The sequence below is a fragment of the Bidens hawaiensis genome, unplaced genomic scaffold (genome assembly GCF_021521415.1).
Source record: "Bidens hawaiensis isolate Kalapana, Puna unplaced genomic scaffold, B.hawaiensis_p1.1 tig00000237_1, whole genome shotgun sequence".
In the NCBI taxonomy this organism is placed as follows: domain Eukaryota; kingdom Viridiplantae; phylum Streptophyta; class Magnoliopsida; order Asterales; family Asteraceae; genus Bidens; species Bidens hawaiensis.
In genome coordinates, this window is record NW_027491021.1 from 7,495,094 (window position 1) to 7,519,487 (window position 24,394).

Genomic DNA, 24,394 nt, shown 5'->3' on the forward strand with positions numbered 1-24,394 from the left:
ATAACTAAACATGATTACATTTCAAATTTTTATCAAGATCCAAAACAAACTATGAAACTGGTACAACATTTTAACAACTTTGAAGTAAAAAAAGACGCACAAAATAAAACTTAAACCACCACCCACCTTTGCCTCTACACTTTTATGTAGTTTTTCACAAATCTTTATAAAGCTAGTTTCGAATTCTATCAATACAATCCACACTCATACGGGGCCACTCGGGTTTCATATCAGTACTAATTCTGGGCTTTTCAACATACTCCACGCTTCTTCGAGACCTCTCCATGTGTTCATAAGGTATTCTCAGCTTTCCAATTTTGTCATCATTAGCTTCAAATTTCAAAGCAAAGGGTTCAAGTTCATTGATAAAATCCAAACTTTCTTTCTTGGTTGTGCTTTTTCTTGGAGCTTCAAAACAGTTGGTGCTCTTTCGTCTGCTGGAATGGTGGCGGTGGGTGGTGGTTGACTGGTCAACACTTTTCCTTGAGTGGTTGTTCCATCGTGATGATGATGGTTTTTCGACTGTGGATATGAATTTTTTGAGGTGTTTGATGTATTCTGGAAAGAGTTCTAGGTTGCAGTGTTTTCCTCCTTTGATCCATAACGGCTCGTATTTTTCTTGGCATAGTTCCCAGAGTTGTTTCCCGTGAGAACAGTCGACCACCTCATCAGAAGTTCCCTGATAATTTTTTGAGATGACAACGGTCGATTGATCAAATGTCAAACCAAGAATAAGATGAATCATCGTCTAAAAAACAATTTTTTTACATACAGAGGATCCATGCTAACAAACAAAATGACTGCTTTGAGAAAAACTTTTGACTTTTTAGTCAAATTACGACTTCTTTTCAATCTAAAATACGTATTTTAACTTTTCTGAATCAAAACTTCATTTTTCACAAGTGTTAAGACTTTTTATCCTATTTGTTTCCTCTTGAGGTTATCATCAAAACAATTCTTTAAGTCCAAATCAAATTCTGGTTTTTCAAAATATAAGAAAATGCGCCTTAGTTTTTTACATTTTAAACGTGATACGTTATCATTATAATTTACAGCCTTCGTTGCGTTGTGCTAAAAACCAAAATGACTACTCCAGGAAAAACTTTGACTTTTTAGTCAAATTGGACTTTTTTATACGTAAAATACTAATTTTGACTTGTTTTCTCAGCAACCTCATTGAGGGGTTGATCAAAACTTTAGTTTCCGTAAGTGTTGACTTGTTAGTTTTGTAAAACTTAGACTTGTGAGCTATATATCTATGGTTTGGAAAGAAACTACTACATAAACGTGGGCCCCATATAAGTGACTCACAACTGTTAAATCAGGTGTAGAATATAAGAAAGAAAGATTAGAAGAATGCTGCTTAGCTTACATGGATGACAAGAACAGGGCACTTGACGAACGATATTTTATCAATGTTCTGCATAAAACCAATCAAGAATCATAACTTCAGTAAACAACATATAAACAATTTATAAGCAACGCAAAACGAGTTCAAAGTTCAGACCTTATAAATGTCAAACCAATACGTGTGCTTGACAGGGTACATGACTCTGAGACCCGATAATATAGGACTATGCAAAACAACAGCTCTTAATCGAGGTAAGCGAGCCGCCAAGTACACGGTGGGCCCACTCCCAACAGATTGACCATAGAGGATAATATCTTCTTGCTTTGTATTATAACTCTCTTCCAGACACTTATATGCAGCTTCAATGTCTGCATATGTGTTATGCTCACTTGGCTGCACAAAATATCATTTTTAAGTCACTTTTAATATAAAAAAAATAAAAAAAAATTCTTTATAGAAGTTCAATTGTTTATGCACCTTTCCAGAAGATTGTCCATATCCAGAGTAATCATACCTGCATAAACATACAATAATCTAGCTTTTGAATATACAATAAAGTCACAAAACCATGTGTAATTGCTGTTTCTAAGCAAACCCTAGCTATGATTTTAATTTACCAATAACAAGATAAAAAGTTCAATAAATCTATTGATTTGGGCTAAACAATCCCAGATTCAACAAACTAGGCCTGTCACTTATGACCGAACCCCAACATAAGAAAACCTAAACTAACCCGAACTGTACTACCTTAGTAATTTGGTTAAGTTACTGGGTTTGATTTCTTGGTTTCAGGTCAACCCGAATAAAGTTTTTGTTTTAAAAAACTGATGTTAGTTATAAACTATATGACAGCTCACATTCCAGCCGTATACCGATTCTGTTTAGCATTGCAACTTTTCTTATACTCGAAACCCAATTACCCACCCAAAAAAAAAGACCGATCCAGAGTAAAATAAGAGAGATTTGGGTCGGATTTTAAAAAACAAATTTGTTTTTTTGGATAACCCGATTAACCCATCCCAAAAAACCTGAACCCGAAAAAACCGTGACAAATTTGGGTCGGGTTTAAAAAATAAATTTGTATTTTTGAATATCCCAATTAACCTAACCAGAAAAAAAAACCCCGAACCTGAAAAAACCGTGAAAATTTTGGGTCGGGTTTTAAAAAAACAAATTTGTTTTTGAGTGAACTGCGGTTTTCGTCCCTATGGTTTGTCCGAATCTGCGGTTTTAGTCCAATAGTTTTAAGTTTGTGATTTTCGTCCTTGTGGTTTCATTTCACTAGCAATTAAACCCGACTTCACTAATCCCGTTAAGTCTGGTAGTTAAACCCATCAGCGTGTCCTTCACGTGAGGGGTAGTTTCGTCCTTTTTTCCCAAAATACACCCCAGCCCCTCACGTGAGGGGGCTTGCGAATTAGCGCGGAAATTTATTTGAGAAAAAGGACAAAACTACCCCTCACGTGAAGGACGCACTGATGCGTTTAACGACCATACTTAACGGGATTGGTGAATTCGGGTTTAATTGCAAGTGAAATGAAATCACAGGTACGAAAATCGCAAATTTCAAACTATTAGACTAAAACCGCATATTTGGACAAACCATAGGAACGAAATCCGCAGTTTACTCTTTGTTTTTTTCAGATAACCCGATTAACCATACCCAAACCCGAAAAAATCATAAGAGATTTGGGTCGGGTTTTCTAAAAAACAAATTTGTTTTCTTGGATACCCGATTAACCCAACCCAGAAAAACCCGAACCTGAAAAAACTGTGAGAGATTTGCGTCGTGCTTTTAAAAAAGGTAACCTTGGGTTTTTGGATGGCCCGATTAGCCCAACCCGAAAAACCCGAGCCAGAAACAAACCGTGAGAGATTTGCATCATGCTTTTAAAAAGGTAACTTTGTGTTTTTTGTGTTTTTGGATAACCCAATTAACCCATCCTAGAAAACCTGTAAGAGATTTGGCTCGGGTTTACAAAAAACAATTTTTTTTGTGGATAACCCGATTAACCCAACCCAGAAAAAACCTAAACCAAAAAAACCTTGAGAAATTTGGGTTGGGTTTTTTAAAAAATAAATATATATTTTTTTAATAACCCAATTAACCTAACCGGAAAAAACACAACCCCAAAAAAAAAGTGTTAGAAATTTGGGTCAGGTTTTTAAGTTTAAAAAAAGTAAATAAATTTGTATCTTTTGTGTTAACCCGATCCGAAAAAACCCGAACCTGAAAAAAACAGATTTGATTTGGGATATAAAAAAAAATTTGAAACCTGAAAAATCCTACTAAAAAAACCCGAAACACATATAGCTTGGTAATGAAAACAATTAGGCCAGGAAAATTAACATTAATAATAATAATAATAATACTAACCCCATGAGATTAACTTTGAGGTGAATGCTCAAATCAATGAACAGCTCATACATCTGCCCAATATCCGCAGCATTCCCATGCGAATACAGTACGGTCCGGGTCGCCATCGGGTACCTCACGTACACCGCAACGATCTTATTACCCCTACGAGTCTGTACCTTCAAAACGTCGACGTTTTCCCGGTGCGGAAACCGATCTAACAGCAACAACCCACTTGGGTTTTCCGTAATTAATTTATAAAAAGGTGGGTTTGGAGGGAAAAAGGCCAGCTTGGCGGCCATTGATGACTTCACACCTCCCATTTGGGGGTTAAGTGATGGTTACCGGTGAAGAGACGACGGCCACAATAGTCTTTTGGGTGGTTTAATATTTGGGTGTGAGTTGTGAGCTGTGAATGATGGTTTGGAATCCAGAGGAGTATGAATGTATGTATATGTGTGTATACGAAAGTATAGACACTGTTTTTCTTTTACGTAAAAATTATAGACAAGAAAATATTGGAATACTGGAAAAATTATTAGAAAAAGTAAAAGGGAAAAAATGGCATTTAATTTTTAAAAATAAATATTATTATTGTTGTAAACAATTTGGCACATGTGTATTATACGGATGATCAATTAAAGTTTAATATTTAATAATTAATTAAAATAAAAATTTAGTCATATACTTATCATGCACTGTTAATACAAAGTTATTGTGCATTTACAACAATTTAAATAAAGATAATCATATAGTTAACTGGCGTTATTTTTTGTATTCGTTTGAGACTAGGTCTTATATAAAAATGAAACATATAAAAAAAAGCATAATATATGAAAAGGATTATATATTAAAAAAATTATAAATATAAATTTAACACAATATATTCGAAGATGTATAGTAATTTTTATCTTATTTTATCTTCTTTTTTTTTTTATTTTTGTATCCACAACAATTTTCTAAATATATGGTTTTCTCGGTAAACATATGAATACTTGATTATAGAATTATTATAAAACTTTAGGCATGTATATTGAATAATCATGTGAAATAAAGTTTTTTACATATTATGTATATTGTATGTAGGGAAAAGTTAAAATATAAAAAGAGACCAAAATAAGAAGTGTGAGAAGAATTTGTGACTACACAAAAAAAACTCCTGAAAAATTAAAAAAATCATAAGTCAAAATCTAAATAAAAATGAAGAAAATTAAAAAACTAAAATGTTTCTCCTATCATTCCCGTTAAAAAAATAATAAAAACAAAGAAAATTAAAAAACTAAAACGTTTCCCCCGTTATTCCCGTTCAAAAAAATAAAAAAAAAACGATGAAAAAACACAATGCCGAAAATGAACAAACAACACAGTTATAATAAAAAAAAGGCACAACAGGTCGCAACATATAACACAACGTCAAACAAAATATAACACAGTGTTGAGTAATATAACACAATATCAAGGAAAAAAATACACAATCAATGACTAAAATAAATTTAAAAAAACACAATGATATTTTTTTCTCAACATTGTTTTTTTAGAACGCGGAAGACGGTGGAAACATTTTTGTGCTTTTATTTTATTTTAATTACATCTTGAGTTATGATTTTTTTTAATTAATTTTTCATTATTTTTTTAAAATTTTTTTTTTTTTTGCTACAAATCATTTTCATTTTTGTGCTCAATTAAAGAATAACCTAGCCCACTGTATCTAATATGCAAAATATGTGAAAGTTAAAAGTTAAAAGGGAAAAAAAAGTCAATGTAATGTAAAAATTATTGAGTTTATACTGTATTAAACTTAGCAAAATTAATTGTGTGATTTTAAATAGTTTTAACATTTAGTATAAAAAGCAAAAGTTAGTTAGTTTAAGAAATAATGAGTTTATTCATTTATAATTATTAAAATTATAACTAGTTGTACGTTATTAATAGTAAGAAATTAAAAGTATAATAGTAAGGAATTAATGGCAAGGAATTTATGAATTAAAAGGGGGTTTTCTACAGCCACCATTTTTTTGCTAAAACACCCTACCATTACACCCTGTATAACTCTATACGGGGCGTATTGGTTGGTTTTTATAGAAAAAACCACCAATTTTGTTTTATTATGTTTTTTTATTTGAAGATCAGAATGGGCGTATAACCCTATACGACGCCTCTGATATTTATTTTTGTTAATTTATTATTTGTTATTATTGTTGTGATTATTATTAGTTATTGTTATTATTATTATTATTACTGTTATAATTACGTTTGGATCGATTCCAGCGGCATTAAGTTCGTTTTTACTTATATTATCATATCTCAAAGTTTCATGTTCTAAAATGCCGCTGGAATCGATCAAACGGATGTTTAGAACTCCGGTTATGTTAAATTAAATGTTTAAGCGAACTGGTACTGACCAGAATCTGAACAGCGAGTCGGAAGTTGGGTTTTTGTCAGTATCCTTAAAATTTTGTTACAAAAATAAAAGTCTTCTAGACCGAAAGTCGGTTCCGACCAGAAGCATGAGAAATTGACTAGTCAAAGATGTTGACTTTAGCTTGTAATTCCCGAAAATGCGATTTTTAGCCTTTTTAAGCGATTTTAAAGGTTTCTAAGGGACATTTGGCATAATTGAAAGTTATGAAATTATAAAATAAGTTAAACCAAGTTAAATACCAATAAATATAAGTTTTAAATAGTTCGAAAGATCCGAATTACGATCTCGAATCGGTTTAAACTTAAATGAATACAAATATGAAAAATCCAAGATGTTACAGCACCCTCATCGTAATAATAATAATAATAACAACAACAACAACAGCAACAATAACAATAATAATAACAATAATAATAACAAATAATAAATTAAATATATATATATCAAAGGCGGCGTATAGGTCTATACGCCCCTTCTGATCTTCAGACAAAAAAACATAATAAGACAGATTTGGTGGTTTTTTCTAGAAAAACCAACCAATACTCCCCGTATAGAGCTATACGGGCCGTATTGGTGGGGTATGGAGGTGTCCCTAGCAGGACCCTTAATATTTTGAGTTAAAAGACCCATACATATTAATCCCTTTGAAAGGACACATCTGCCCTTAAACAATTTATAGTTAGCAAAATTCTCAAAATAGTCATTTTTAAAGAGAGAATTCCCAAAATAGCCCTTTTTTTCTTAGAATTATTTAGAATTTGAACTTGAGAGAGACTTTGGGAAAAGAAAATTATTATAGGGTAGCAGGCCAAATATTAAAAGAAATGGATGGAGTAGGTAAGATTTGAAAAAATATTAAAGGTAAAGTTCAAATTTTTTGAAATCGAAAGAAAAGTTCAAATCTTTTCTAAACTTTTTTTTCTCATAAAACAGTCTCCTAAAACTGTTTTTTATGTTTCCTACCTGGCTAGTTCATATTTTCAAATTCTTGTAAAAATATATTTTTTTACAATTATAACCCTGAACCACCACCACCACCACCACCATCACCGACGCCGTCGCCCTGTCACACCCCGACTTAGGGCCTAGGCGTGACACCCGAAGTTGGTACCTGTTTTGAAAATTATATCAGAGTTGCGAGTTATTAACGGAAGTCTTTGATTAAAATAAAATATTAATTTATTTTGAAAATCTCTTGGATGATAAATATCCAAGTATTTGGTTTACAAATCTTTGTTTAATCTTGTTTACCGTAGTTTATTTATATAAAACTGAGCCATCTCTACTTGTGAGCATCTAACTTCAAGAGTGACTCTTATTCCCTTGCTATCTGTACTATTCTTGCTTTCCTGTAATGAGGAGGAAAAATACGTCAACGATGTGCTGGTGAATCGTTGACTCTTAAAACATTTGACTGACAAGATAGTTTTGGAACAAACTCAGCAGAAACGTCTCTTATTTCTAGGAACTTGTTCCACTGCCAAACACACACAATTATGGTTCTCCAAGAACTAATGCCCGCTGGAGAACTTTCGTTATGACTGTTTAGCATGCGGCCACGTAGCCTTGATTGATAGACTAGACAGTTATGTTTGGATCCAGACACATGTGTACTCGGTCTAAGTTGCTTTTATTGTCTACCTTGTGACTTAGGGATCACGTAATCCCTTAAAATTTAGAGATCACGTAATCTCATATTTGACTGACTGTTTTAAGATAAACAACCCGTTTATCTGACTAACTGAAAAAGGTTTAACATATTCACATGTGATTGTGATTGTCTTTTCTGAATGATGTGGTGATCATGTTTGAAAACCCTTATGAATGAATGGTGATTGATCTATAATAAAATAGGTTTATATAAATACCCGGATCGTCTCTTGATCCAGCTACAGACCTTTAATCTGGTTTTGATAGCCATAAACCTTGACTTATCATTTGTTTGAATAAAATATTTAGACATGTAGTCTTTTTATTTGTTTACAAATCATGAGTTAAGTTTCTTCTTCATGAAGAAATATCTATTGATAGGTTTCTTCGTCAAGAAGAAACATTGAATTGACTATAACCCTAGTATGTAAAATCTTACGTTTCTTAATTATGAAGAAACTAATATATCTGCTTGTATGTAAAAGCTTATGTTTCTTAATCATGAAGAAACATTATTTTAACTATAACCTATTGCATGTACAAAGCTATTATAAACATAATCATGATCAAGGTTTTGGGCTATACCCCTGACTATGGTCTAAGCCATATAATATAAAATAATATTTAGGCAGAACCCCTACCTTATGCAGTATTTGGAGTTTGTTGCCTATGATTGGTTGGGCGGCACTTCTACTCTATATAGTGTGACAGGGCTTACACTGTCAGAGCCTAGGGGCTTGGCACGTACTACGAGATTGGTAAGCTTCTCGAGATCGGCACGCAAAACGATGCAAACGTGTGAAAAGTGAAGTGGTTGGTGTGAGTTGGAATGTTGCGAACACCCATCTATTTATAGTCGTAATTCTGCAACTTCGCGTATCGCGAAGATGCATGAGCTTTGCTGAGTGGCAGTAGGGTTGCCACGTGTCTTCATGTGTCACGCAGGCAGAAGTACAGCTTCGCGTATCGCGAAGATGCCTGATCTGTAACTTCGCGTATCGCGAAGATGCTCCAAAGTTGGTTCAAATCTTTTGTCTTTCGCGTATCGCGAAGATGCTGAAGCCTGATCCTTCGCGATGCGCGAAGATGTAAAATTTCATATTTTTATTTTAGTTCTTGCACTATCCAAAAATACTAAAGCGGCCCTTATGCGGCTCGCGGCGATACGAAGTTCCAAGTGCGCATTCAAAACGCCACATTACGCCCATCGCCCGAGTCTGAGTCCGTGTCCGTACGCGTCGGGTGCTTCGCACCCTCCGCTAGGACTATGGAGAGTGATTAGCCACATTAAAACATTTATAGGGAAACTTGCTTCCTTATAAAGAGCTTCCATTTCTTTGTTTGTTTCCATGTGGGATGAAAATTTCATTCCCTTATTTATACCCATGGGGAATGATTCCCTTTTCTTCCATCTTTCCATGTGGGAGGGAAATTTTTCTTATTTCCTTAAGATAAGATGCTTTTTTTTTCTTATCTTATTTTTCTCATTACTTGTCTTTGTAATTATTTTTAATCCTTCAACTTTCCTAGATGTTACACGCCCCCACCCCATCACCACCACCATAGCCACCTCCACCGCCGCTGCAACCCATCACCGCTGCACCATAGCCGCCATCGCCCCCACCCCATCACCACCACCGTCACTACCACTATAGCCGCCTCCACCACCACCGGTACAGGTGGTGGTGATGGGGTGGGGGCGACGGCGGCTATGGTGCAACGGTGATGGGTTGCAGCGGTGGTGGAGGCGGCTATGGTGGTAGTGACGGTGGTGGTGATGGGGTGGGAGGGCGACGACGTCGGTGATGGTGGTGGTTCAAGGTGGTGGTGGTTCAGGGGTATAATTGTAAAAAATATATTTTTTAAAGAATTTGAAAATATGAACTGGCTAGGTAGGAAACATAAAAAAACAGTCTTGGGAGACTATTTTGAGAAAAAAAGTTTAGAAAATATTTGAACTTTTCCTTCAATATTTCAAAAAATTTGAACTTTGCCTTCAATATTTTCTCAAATCTTACCTGTTCATTCCCTTTCTTTTAAGATTTGGCCTGTTACCCCATAATAATTTTCTTTTTCCAAAGTCTCTCTCAAATTCAAATTATTATAAATAATATAAGAATAAAAACTATTTTAGGAATTCTCTCTCTAAAAAGGACTATTTTGGAATTTTTCCCTTCATAGTTTTCTACCACCAATATATAAACTTGGCTCACAAATCACAAATATTATAGGAAAATTGGAAATAAATAATCCCAACTCTTGTGTATTAGCCGATAATAATCCCAACTTTGAAAATCACTACCAGCGGTCCCAACTTTCAACTATTTTTGTCTCAATGGTCATCCGTTAAAAAACACTTAACGTCATTATGTTTTTTCCTAAGTTTCAAACTGATGTTTTAGGGGTTTTGATCGGAAGAACGGTATGATTCGACCGATGTAAAACTTATCTCGAAACCGTGATTCAAATGACTTGATTTTTGTTAGTTGGAAATTTAAACACACGAATTGAAACATTGTTTCGTCGCTTGGATAACAGTTTCAAGATAAGTATCACATCAGTCGAATTGTATCGTTTTTCCGATCAAAAGCCCTAAAACATCAGTTTGAAACTTGGGAAAAAACATAACGGCGTTAAGTTTTTTTTAACGGAGGACCATTTAGACAAAAATAGTTGAAAGTTGGGACCGTTGGTAGTGATTTTTAAAGTTGAGATTATTATCGGCCAATACACAAAAGTTGGGATTATTTATTTCCAATTCGCCAATATTATATATATATATATATATATATATGATCAAGATCATGTGAGAACTTTTTGGGAATTGAGAACTATGAGAACCATTTTGAACCACAAAAAACCCAAAAATAAAAAAAAATCATAAAACAAAAAAAACACAAAAATAAAAAAAGTAAAAAAACCAAAATTCTAATTTATCATCCCAGTTTCTAAAAAAACGTAAAAAAAATTATCGGTTTAGCTAAATTATACATATACATATATGTATAATATGTACATATATGTACACACATGTTTTTTTCTTATACACATATGTATAATTTAAGGTAAATGATAATGTACATATGTGTACATTACTTAACTAGAGATTAAATGAAAGTATACATATGTGTAATACAAATTAAAAAGAAAAAAAAAATCGGTTTTTTTTATTATACATATATGTATAATATGTACACACATGTTTTTTCCTATACACATATGTATAATTTACGGTAAATGATAATGTACATATGTGTATATTACGTAACTAGATATTAAATGAAAGTATACATATGTGTATAGGTATAATACGAATTAAAAAGAAAAAAAATTTTCGGTTTTTTTTAATGAAACCATAATGAAATATAAGAATTTTGGTTTTTTTATTTTTTTTAAAATTTTCGGTTTTGTTTGTTTTATAATTTTTTAAATATTTTTTAGAGGGTTTTTTTAGTGGTCTAAAATGGTTTTCAAAGTTCTCAATTTGCCAATAGTTCTCTTAGGATCCTTACCCTATATATATATATATATATATATATATATAGGGGAGATTTCAAATGAGAACCCCTTTGAGTTTTAAGAACTCGAAAGAATTCAGTGTAACGATTTTTTTTTCGAATTTTTTTTACACATGCGTAATATATGTAGGTTACATACACATAAAAAAATTACAGATTTTTTTACGCACCGAGTCAACTTTTTACGCATGTGTTACGAACGTAAAAGTTAGTGTAATCAGTTACATATTTATTCTCTCTTCTACTTTGACTTTTTTGCCAGATTTAATCTCAACCACATATTCCAATTCATTTAATTAAATGTGTGGTCTAGAATGAGAGTTCTTAAGTTCTTACAACTCAACATGGTTCTCAAAATATCTTTCTCCTATATATATATATAATCTTAAAAAGGCTTTAGGTCATATCCCAAAACATTGAAGTATGAAAACTCACATGATATTCTCATATTTCGCTTCGGTTTCAAGTTATATTTTTTGGGTTATTTTTGTGTGACCAAGTAATGAGATTAATAATGTTAAGACTATAACTTTAAAATTATGCTATAAAAGTTAGCAAACCTTTTGGAAAAAAAATGATGTGATATAATTTTCTTATTAAGGTAACAAAAAATGACGTGACAAAAAATCTGATTTATGCTTATGTTGAGTCCTCAACAAGGATGTGACAATGTCATGCGATTAATTTCGGCCTTTAATTAGTCACGTCACTAATTTCATGTCACATAAATCAGGAAAATTATAAAAATAGCCCATTTTAGAAAGAGAAGTCTCAAAATAGCCTTTTTGTTGATTATTTTTAAGAATTTGTACTTGGTAGACACAATAGAAAAAGATATATATTATGAGGGAACAGACAAAGATTTAAAGATGTGGGGAGTAGACCAAATATGGAAAAATATTGATGGAAACGTCCAAATTATTTTAAAATATTGATGGAAAAGTTCATATTTTTTCTTAACTTTTGTTCTTAAAATACAGTCTGCAAATACTGCTTTTTAATGTTTCCTACTTGGGCCGTACATATATTCAAATTCTAGAAAAATGAACTTTTTAAAATTCGTCTTAAGAGACGCATTTCAGATACGTTTATTTATAGGAGACGAGATTATTGTATTTCTTCAAAATAATCTTCTTCTTCTTCCATCCTTCATGTTACACACACACACACACAATTATACATACAAGCATATGCATACATATATATGCATATACTAGATTTTATCTCCTGTATTACGGGGGTTATTTTACATTATTCGTTATTAATATTTATATATGTATATTTGGATTTTAATTTTATTTATTGTAGGAAAGTTAATAACTAATATACTTGAGGTTTGATTATAAAATGGTTTCACAAATAAATGATATGTTATAATCCGGTTTAAAAGCTATATGGGTTTGGTGATTTTCTTTATTATAAGATCCATTACCCGTTTATTTTCTTTATTATAAAATCGCTTTCTTAATTATAAATAATATCTTTTTTTAAAATAAAATAGGATATTAATTTTTAGTATATTCCTATTTTATAGGATTTTCATATCAAATATATGATAAGATTACTTTTTTATATAATGAGATGTTATAACCCGTTTAAGAGCTATCTGGGTTTGGTGAGACATTTACCCGTGAATTCGGGTCAAATGCATGAGAAGCCTTCATTTACAAATAAAATAATCTGATGGTTTGAGAGAATGGTTGTTTTACATTTTTCGTTTTTTTAATATTTATTTTTTGAATTTTAATTTTCTTTATTGTAAGAAAGTTAATAATATACTTTGGGTTTGATGATGAAAGGGTTTCATAAATAAATGATATGTTATAACCCGTTTAAAAGCTATCTGAATTTGGTGACCCATGACCCGCGTATGTTTTTTACTATAAAATTGTTTATTAATTATAAATATATCTTTTTTCTTTTTAAATTGGATGTTAAATTTTAGTATATTCCTCTTTTGTATGATTTTCATATCAAATAATTGGTAAGATTAATTTTTAATTTAATGAGATGTTATAACCCGTTTAAAAGTTATCTGGTTTTGGTAAGACCCATACCCATGAATTTGGGTTAAATCAATGAGAGGTCTCCATTTAAAAATCAAGAAATCTGGTGGCTTCCATAAAAGGGAAGAGCGACCACATCGCGACACATAGGATTTTTGGGTTTTCGTTTATATATATTATAGATATTTCGTGTGTGTGTATGTGTGTGTGTGTGTGTGTGTGTATATATAAGAAACTTATACATACATTCATACATACATGTGTGTGTGTATATGTATGTATATACATATATGTATGTGTGTATAAGTGTGTGTATGTGTAACATGAAGGATGGAAGAAGAAGAAGATTATTTTGAAGAAATGCAATAATCTCGTCTTCTAGTAACAAATGTCTCTGAAACGTGTTTCCCAAGACGAATTTTAAAAAGCTTATTTTCCTAGAATTTGAAAATATGTACGGCCAGATAGGAAACATAAAAAACAGTCTTGGGAGACTGTTTTTTGAGAAAAAAAGCTAAGAATTATGGCATGCTCCCTTAATATTTTCAAAAAACTTGGTCTTTTCCATCAACATTTTCCCATATTTAGCCTGCTCCTTACACATTTTTAAGAGTTTGGCCTAATCCCTCATAATTAATATGTTCTCCTAATGTATCTCTCAGTACAAATTTTTGGAAATAATCAACAATTTTGGACTATTTTGGAGATTCTATATCTAAAATGGGTTCCAAATTCATAACTTACGAAAAAAAAATGGCGATCAAATTCATAAGAAAAGTATTCAACCTCAATCGCTATCAAAATATAAGAGCATTCTCATCCAACCCCTCGTATTATGTGAGTGGTGTTTTTATAATTTAGAGAGTGATTCAGGGTGTTGTGAGGGAAGAGTTTTTATATTTTAGAAAAAGTAGTGAGTTTTCTGTATATTTGGAAAGTTACTGGTCATCCCCTATAATTTTTTAATATATTTTAAAAATGGTTGTGAGTGAAGGAAAGAGAAAAGGTAAAATGATAAAAGGTATAAAAAATATTATTTAATTGAAATAGAGAGAAAATAAAGTAAGTTTTATAGTAATTTTTTGTTTGGAGATAGGGGATGGATAATTTTTGGTTTGGAGATAGAGGATGAGATGAAAATGCTCTAAGATACAATCGTTATAAATTAGAGAAAAACTCCAATGTATAATATGCTCATGTAAATTTAGTTTAAGAATATATAACATAGAAGTTTTTGTAAATATGTAAATAAAACACAAAACACAAACCCAAAAACTCCTATAAACAACGCAAATCATATCAATTAATACTAGGATTTACGACTTGACGTTGCAACGATGTCATTAAATCTAAATGCATGTTTTAGGCGTTAAAAACATCTTCGGAAGTTTATATAAAATAAAACAACTCTTCTATTCAAACCCATGCTTTATAGCCAGGGCGTTGATAGTATAAAAAGTTTATGTTAAAAATTAAAGCACAACGCAACGGAAGCATTGAGCCGGAATAAAAAAAGAAAACCTTACGCAAAATGTTGAACCACGCACACATGTTGCGGTCTATTAACTCGCATTCAATCTGGTTTAAACTAATGTAGTATAATAATCCATACTCTTAATAAAAAACTACCATCTCTCTTATCTCTTATGTGTGGCTTCCACGTTAAACCTCATGAATTATTTAATTATAAATTCAATTGTTTAAGTATGGTAATTTTCATTAACACTATTTATTTGTCAATCTTTAAATATCGTGTACTTTTAATGGGTCCTGCTAGGGACACCCCCACACCCCACCAATACGCCTTTTATAGTTCTATACGGGAGCGTATTGGTTGGTTTTTCTAGAAAAAATCATCAAATTTGTCTTATTATGTTTTTTTGTCTTATTATCAGAAGGGGCGTATAGCCCTATACGTCGCCTCTGATATATTTTTTTAATTTATTATTTGTTGTTATTATTGTTATTATTGTTATTATTTTAATGTATGTTGATGATTTAATAAATCATTATTATTATTATTATTATTATTATTATTATTATTATTATTTATTGTTGTTATTAACATAACCGGGGTTCTAAACATCCATTTGGATCGATTCCAGCGGCATTAAGTTCGTTTTTACTTATATTAACATAACCGGGGTTCTTTATGGTGATCTCGATCACACGATACATATCGAGCAACCGGAAGGGTTCATAAGCAACGAACATCCCGACTATGTATGCAAGTTACAAAAAGCAATATAAGGTTTAAAGCAATCCCCGAGAGCGTGGTTCGGGAAGATGAGTGAGTTTGTCACACCCCGACCAATGAAGGCGGAATCGTCGAGGCGCGACATGATTTCTCATTGCACAACGACACTATAAAGTTACAATATTTAAACAACTCATTTAAATCCATATTATCATAAGTAACACAACAATTGTTCATACAAAATGCCAAATAGATAGATAAACAAATAACTTGTTCTTTCATTTTCTAATATCCTAAAGCCAAGATGATAAGTTTCTTCAAGTAATCCAATCAAGCTAACATCAAACCTGTAACATTTGTCAACACAAAGGTTGGTGAGCAATTTTCATAATTTTGGAAAATAAGTATATAGTATGAAATCCACAACTAGTATATGAAAACAATAAATAATAGCAACAATTTAGATAAAAATTCCGTCAATAAGAATACATTGACGACAATAATTAAATCGTCAATAAGAATACATGGACGACACCTTTCTATATGGGGATACCATATATACTCGGAATAAACGTATGATCATACTTTCATGAGGCTACCCGCCTTAGCATTCAAGAATTTGCACAAAATCATGTAAAGCATATAACACCAAATCGAGCATTTATTTAAGTAAACATATTCAATAAGTGTTGTGGTTTAAGACTCAAGTATAAATCATTTGAATTTGAATAAGTATGCAATGTCACCCCCAAAACGAAAGATGGAAAACGGGGGATGAAAAAGTACTCACTTTAACAAGTAACTTGAAAGATAGTGTCGTGAATAGTCGGAGAGATCGGTTTAACGAGCAAGACCTATATTAAACGGGTCTTGTGTTAGTATGTAGTCTTGGAAGGGTTTAAATAAAATACATGACAAATAAAGTAAATAAATAAAGTTTAGGATTTAAAATGTATATATTTGAGAAATTAAAGTAACGAGTTTTGTAAAATAAGTTTACTCGAAACCGGGTATCGGTATTCTATTCATGTTTTTCTTTTTTTTTATTCAACCTATGTTAAGTAATAATGTGGGTTAAAATGCAATATTGCAAAACCCTTTGTTATAAGAATACCAAAACGAGGTTTAAACGAGTGTTCGGGTTTGTCGGTTCGAGACTTGATAATTGACCAAGCTCAAAGTTAACTTCCCAAAATAATAATGTTATGAGATAATCCCATAAAAATCAAAATAGACTTAACCAAGTATGTAGTTCTATTGTGAAGAACCTTAACGTTCGTTAAGCGAGTATACGACTTTATCGGTCCGAACTTGTTATAAGATCAAGTTGGTTACCGACATGCCAAGTATGTTTAGAAATTAACTAAAATTGATTTAAAATATAATCTTGAAGAAAAATATGAGTTTTGGTGGCTAAAAACACACTTGTGTGTCTTAAGCGAGTGAACTTTGTTTAGTTCGGTTTTTGGTTCGGTCCTTGACTCGGAATAAGACCGAGGATGGTTACCATATACCCAATTACCATGGAACTTGTAAAATAACTTATAAATAATAATACTCAAGTTTTACATTAAAAAAGTTAGCAATAAAGCTTTTAAACGAAAGTTCGGTTTTTGGTTCGGTTCTCAACTCGGGATGAAACCGAGGTTAGTCACCACATACCCAATACCATGGAACTTGACAAATATGAACAATAAACTAAAATATGCAAAAGTTAAGCAAGTATAAACAAGTTATATGGTTAGATTTGTTAAATATATAAACAGGACTACAAAGTCCTCCATGTAACCTTGCCTTACTAGCCCGACATTTCAACCGGCCGAGATCGGAGAAATGAAAGACCGAAGGTAAACAAGGAGTGTATATTATATATATGTTGTAACATCAAGCTTTAAGTATTGAGAAGTTAGTTAAAATGAAATATTAGCTTATGAAGAACAACCTTAGAATTCAAGAATTTGAGAGAGAAATGAGGAAATGAGCAAGCACAAATGAAGAAGATGTGTGTGTATATATAGAGTAAGTTGAATGGGCCTTTCATAAAGGGTGTTACATGAAAATGGGTTGGTTATAGACCCAAAAAAGCACAAACTACAAATGGGTCATTCAAGTCTCCATTTTGGTAGTTTTTGTCCCTTGAGTTTGTTTTGAGTGTTTTCGGGGCATTTTAATAACCGAAAATGGTGTTTTTTTTATACCCGACAACTATAAAACAAATATGTAACATAAAATTCATCATTTTGATAATATCGAAAGATTCGGGATACAAAACAGGTCGGGTTTACATTAAGAATACAAGTATGAAATAATCTGAAATTGACAAATGTCACAGAGTTCTTGCAACATAATGACTTTGAGACTTCTAAGGCTTATGCGAGTTTATTTGTCAAGGCAAACGGGCCTAAATTGGTTGTAGTTATGATGTATGTTGACTTAATAATCACCGGAGATGATATAGACGGGATTGAGCAGCTTCCAGTTGCTTGATATGTATCGTGTGATCGAGATCACCTGAAACTTTGAGATATGATAATATAAGTAAAAACGAACTTAATGCCGCTGGAATCGATCCAAACGGATGTTTAGAACCCCAGTTATGTTAATAACAACAATAAATAATAATAATAATAATAACAAATAATAAATTAAAAAAATACATATAAGAGGCGGCGTATAGGGCTATACGCCCCTTCTGATAATAAGACAGAAAAATATAATAAGACAAAATTGATGGTTTTTTCTGGAAAAACCAACCAATACGCCCCGTATAGTGCTATACGGGGTGTATTAGTGTGGTGTTTTAGCAAAAGGGGGTGGTCATAGAAAACCCCTTAACTGTACCTCACTTGTATAAAAAAATGTATAGGAATGTGTGAATAGTTGTGGTACTTCACTTGTACTTGTATAATGAGAGTTTAAGAAAATGCTTATAAATTTTTATTATTCACTATTTAAACTAGTTATATATCAAACATTACTATTTGTAATTATAAAAGCATCTATCTATTCTATTAAAGTAAAATAATTATGGACACTTGTCATATTTTGGTTAACTCTAATAATTTTTCCCTTCAAAACTATATATGTAATAGATCAATAATTATCTACTTTCTTTTTATACTCTATTTATATTACATCTATATATTTTTATAAATATAAATATTAATATATTATTTTACTATATATTTCAAAATACTTGGTGAATTTCAAAAATTAACAAAAAATTATGTTTCTCAAAGATTAAAAAGAATATAATTTCAAATGTTATCATTCACATATTGTAATATGTATATTGTAGAAGATTGTAAAGAAAAACAAAACTCAAATATGATTTCATTTTACAAAGTAATTTTTTAATCATTTAAATTATAAATATATGCTTAAAAGTTGATCATTTTATTTAAATCAATCCATTAATCTATTATTACTATTATTATTGTAAATTGTCATATAAATTTATAAATTATAAATATATTCTTTAAATCTATCCATTTATTTTTTCGGTTAATTTAGTAAACTGTATATATGTTAAAATGTAAGAATATTATATACGAATCACTTTCAGACATAACAAAGTTTATCATACTTAATTTCTTAGTTTTTTTTATCAACGATTGTTTTGGGTTTTTTGTGGAACTTTAATTTGAATTTATGGGTTAAAAGTAGGTAAATAGATTGTTTGGTACAAGTTAACTATATTTAGGTCAAAATTTGTTATGGGTCAAATATGGAAAATTTGAGTATTTTTAAAAGTTTGAAAATGCAAAGAGATTTATCGTCAAATTTGCTATGGGTTCAAAGTGTTGACTTGAAAATGTCAAAAGGATGAAAGTTAGAATTTCAAACATGGTTTGGGTTTCAAATTTATTTTAAGGGCATTTTTTGAAATAATCAAAAGGTTCGAGATTTGTCAAATTGACTATTTTTCTCTCGAATATTAAAATTTAAGAAAAGATGACGAACACTTTCGACATGCCACCCCCATGCCTATCAACGATTCTACCTTTTATCAAATTTGAAATATTTATGTTAGCATTAATTTTTTCTTTAATGGTAATCAGAACATTATATGGGAAGCATGTCATGCAAAACCATGCTCGAATGAAACAAAATATTTACAAAATTGAATTGGTTAGCATGTTATTTTTTATGTTGTCATTATGACAAAGTGGAGAAGCCCTCTAAAACTTATCAAAATCTTTTTCATGGTGTAGCTCAGAGAAACATAGTTATTGAAAAACATCCGTCGTTATAATTTAATGTTCTCATTTTCTTTTATGGGTGGTAAATTGATAAATATATCAATAAAGATAACGCTCATTTTGTATTTAGGCTGAGTGGAGAAGTCTTATTTCCTAAATTAGTTCACAACCAAAATTCTTTCAATTATATATATATATGACATTAAGATGAAATTTTTAATAGAAAAAAGCGTTCTCGGGTATGTTTTTGCACGAGCATTTTTTTATTAAGTTTATTAAAAAAATCATTTTGTGATATAAATAAAATCAATTTATGTACACATAGTATAGATATAGTAATAGACGTAATACATTTTTTCATTGATGCTATGTAATTATTTGGTTTACTTGTAATTTTATAATTTGAATTATCCCGTGTGTGACACGGGCTCTAAAACTAGTTTTAATATATATAAAAATGACAAAATCAAAAGAACAGATAAAAAGACAATAGAAAGGTTTTTACACTATTATATAAAGTAAATTATTTTCGTCTCCGAGATGTGTTCACTTAGAAATCATCAAAATTCGAAAGCTAGTAAAAGAAAAAAAATAGTTGAGAAATATTTATTTTTTTCCCCGTTTGAACTGAAATTTTCATTAGAAAACAGCCTAGCAACCCTCCTCTACCGAGATGATAGGGAGAGGCTAAAAACTACAACAAGAAGCAAAGTTATACAAGTAAGATTTTCAAACTATTCCAATCTATATTCAAACAATTGACCCTATCTTTAATTCATACGAAACTTAAGATTTTAGTATTGCTAAGGATGTTGTCAATCTTAAGAAGCTTATTGTAAAAATGTTGGCGTGACCAGCCTTCCAAACAGGGATAAGCTCGGTACCGTATCGGTACCGAAAATCCAATCCTAAAAATCGTAAATTTTCGGTACTGGTACCGAAATGTTCGGTTCGGTACCGGTACGGTACCGATATTTAAGACAAAATTCGGGAAATACCAATACCGTACTGGTCCTGAAAACTCAAAACCTTGGTACCAATTCGATACCAGTACCAATCGATACCATACCGATTTTTCTCAAACCTACTTCCAAATAAACCAAATGCCACTATAATTATAGCTTGCATCAACTTCCTCTTATTATTAATAGAATATATTAAAATTGTTATTTAATATTTTTTTATAGAATCGTCTCTGAAGTTTAATGGTAACTTTCATCCAGATAGGTGAAACATACAGGGGGTGTTTGGCCTAGCTTTTATTTTTTAGTTTATGCTTTTATTAGATAGAAGCTTATAGCTTTTTTTTAACCATTTGATAAGCTCCTTTTATGTGTTTGGATGAGCTTATATTTTATAAGTTGATAAGATCTTTTCAAGTGTTTGTGTTAGCTTTTTTTTATTTAGCTTATATTAGGAAAATGATCAAAAGGGGCATTGTTACATATTATTACATAACTTATATTTTATATGTATCTACTTTATTTTTATGAGTTATATCATCATTTTTGGATAAATTTATATCGAGAATGACGCAAAATTTCTACAAAAATACATTAATATTCAATAAACATTCATCTTTGTTTGGCTAGATCTCCTGCAATCATATCTCTAACTGCATTCATGTATAAATCATCTATTATACGTCGTGTACTCGTGTCTTCATCTATTTCATTAATGTCACTAGACTCTCGACTATCAATGCCATTATTCTTTCCATATATTTTTTTTTTCATGCAAATAAATTAAAGGACCAGGCTCTGAAGCCTGAAGTGTTTAAATCTTATAAACTGTTAGCTAATAAAACAATAGAAATGTAAACAGTGGGCATGACCCGAAAACTGTTTTTATCTAAGAGTTAATATTAAACCTCTTGAAATAAGATTTTATGGTTTAAAATACACTCCGGGTAACTTTCAATATATAATTTACAACTAGTATTTCGACCCCGCGCTTCAAGGCGGGTGAAACCATTCGATCAACTAATTGCCTCTTCTCCAAAAATCCATCATTTACCTCTTATTAATTATGCGTCAATAAGTTGTTAAATTGTTACAGTAATAAGTTGTCTCTTATTAATTATCCACCATTTGTCTCTTAGGCCTTGGGGTATACTTTAACGCCTAACATACGTTAGGATGAAATGACACTTTAAATGTGCTTTTCACGGATTAAAATGAACAATATGCATTAATTATGTATTAATTACTAATTGATTTGTTAAAAATTAATAGGAGTGAAATGGATTAAACCATTTCATTTGAAGGCAAATGGGTAACTTAACACCCTTACACAAATAAGTTTCCTTAAATAAGCTTAAAAATCATCTTCCAACTAGCTTCTATAAATTAGTTTATATAAGCTTATAAGCATAAGTTTAAAAAGCTAAAACAAACACCAAACTAAGCTTATTTTGTAAAAAAAAAACTAAAAAAACTATGAACATGTTAAAAAAAGCTAGGCCAAACACCCCATAAATGCCCTGACTTAACATTAAAGTGAACCAATGAGTTTATTCCAATCTATTAAATGTAGTTTTTTTTAAATAAAAAACCTATGCCAATATCTAGAATTTTTTACCAAACTAGTGTTGGTAGAAAAAGTATTTACTATTTTGGTATTCCATGAAAACTATTTACCAAACTAGTGTTTTCCTTTATTTTCTATTCATCTTTTATTATTAAATCATCATATTAGAGTTTCTTTTTTATTATTTTTATATTAGTTAACCTTTTTTTTATATTTTATCAACAAAACCTTTCTTATCTTTTTTCTTATCTCGTTGCTATTCTTTTTATTTCTTTTTTTTTATTGTTTTCAAATGTATTGATTTTTTGTTTTTATTTAAATATGTTCATTTTACGAATTTTATATTTTAGGTTTAGTTTCGAGACTTTGACAAACATAACCGATACCGATCAAATCCATGTCGAATAATCACCGCAACGTCTGGGTTTTACCAAATTATGTTATTTTTTTGTTTTAAATATGTTTATTTACGAATTTATTTTTGGCCGGGTTAAGTTCCGGTACGGTAACGAACCTAACTGGTACTGATGTTCTGGATTCTTTTCGTTTTAAATATGTTCAGTGTAGCATATTCAGTTTATTTTACACATTTTTTTAAAATTTGTTTATAGTTGTAGAGATCGGTAGCGACTCAACTTCATTTGGCATTTTTGCCTTTTTGTTTGTGTTCTTTGAATTTCATATTTTCGTTTATATTTGATATTGAGACTCGTGGCTTGTAGCAGGTTAAGTTTTAATATTTGGTTATCTTTTTATTTTCTTATTTCATTTTGAATTTATTTAGATGATTTATTTGTTTTTATATTTGACAATAGTAGATAAAAAATAAAATAAGAAGAAAAGAATTATAACAATTAGTGAAAATACAAAAAAAAAAGAAAAGAAAAGCTGACTGATAAGAAAACATATAAAAAAAAGAAGATACTGGATTGATGGATAAAATATACATAAGCATTATGTTATAAAAAAATAAATGATCGATTAACTAAATAAAAAAAAATAAAAGACTCCAATAAAAGAATTTAAAAATAAAGATGAATATAAAACAGATGAAAAACACTAGTTTGGTAAATAGTTTTCATAGAGCACCAAAATAGTAAATATTTTTTCCACCAACACTAGTTTGGTAAAAAATTCTCAATATCTATATTCAATATCTAATCGAAAGGCAAAAATATTATTTATTTGGATGGGATATTCATATTGTGGAGAATATGTTTAAGTGTAGTGGATTTATGGAGAGTGATAGGACATGTGTGTGTATGCCTCCTCGTCCCTTCTCACCTTCTTGGCTTCTTATCATGTTGCTTTTCCCTTTGTCCTTTTCCACTTATCTTATTATTTCTTTCACCGGACATGATGTTCAAACTCATAGTTCCATACTAAGTTATAAAGTGTTTGATAAACAATAATCAATGAAAATCATATTTAGGGTTGTATGGGTTGGTAGAATGTTTACAAAAGAAATGAATGATAAGATTACTTAGACCGAGTGTTATCGTTAAATGCTGATACGAGCGGGTGTTAATGATGGAAATGTGGTACGTTGGCGGAATTAAAGGGGATGAAAAGTGGAGACCAACCAGATGCGTCTGCGCCCCATGGGCAACCACAACTCGGTGTTTATGAACCACTACCACCTATCCAGTGCCGACTGCATATCTGTGTTTTCTACTCGCCAACCAACCGGTTTGGTAGTACTCGCTTAAGTTTCGGTGCCCAACCCACTCAAGATCAAGTAAACAGGGTTGTCTTTTAGATAGGTCCGGCCTTAGCCGTCGTTGAGGACCAGGGGCACATTTTATTTTTCAAAAATATTAAATATTGTATATAATTTTTTAAATGGTGATACAGGGCTTTTTTTTTTAAGTTAGGATCTGAATTTTAAATAATAATAACAACCCAATTTACTTAAGCTCAAGAGAAATTACTTACTTAATGGTTAGGGTTTGAAGTTAAAAACTATTCAAGTTAGTCCACAATCCATCTAATTTGCTTAACTTTTTTTTTTTAATTTATTTATTGCTAAACTTTGTTTTTATTTATTCTTATCAAAATTGTCATTAACTTTTTTTAAAAGATGAGCCTGAAATAACTTGCTTACTCGCTGTTTCCACCCTAACAAAAGTTAACCGATAAGCAACGCACACTGGTATTCCGAAA

General features: G+C 31.0%; 1 protein-coding gene across 1 annotated transcript; it reads right to left on the bottom strand.

Annotated features, from left to right (window-relative positions):
* Positions 1-28: 28 nt before the first annotated feature.
* On the bottom strand, positions 29-4,030 carry LOC143607309 (uncharacterized). The gene is made up of 5 exons (XM_077082820.1): positions 3,729-4,030; positions 1,829-1,865; positions 1,508-1,744; positions 1,373-1,420; positions 29-679 (listed from the first exon to the last, which is right to left on the bottom strand). Exons 1-5 carry the CDS (start codon positions 4,028-4,030, stop codon positions 173-175), a joined length of 1,131 nt encoding a protein of 376 aa, XP_076938935.1. The 3' UTR covers positions 29-172.
* Positions 4,031-24,394: the final 20,364 nt, after the last annotated feature.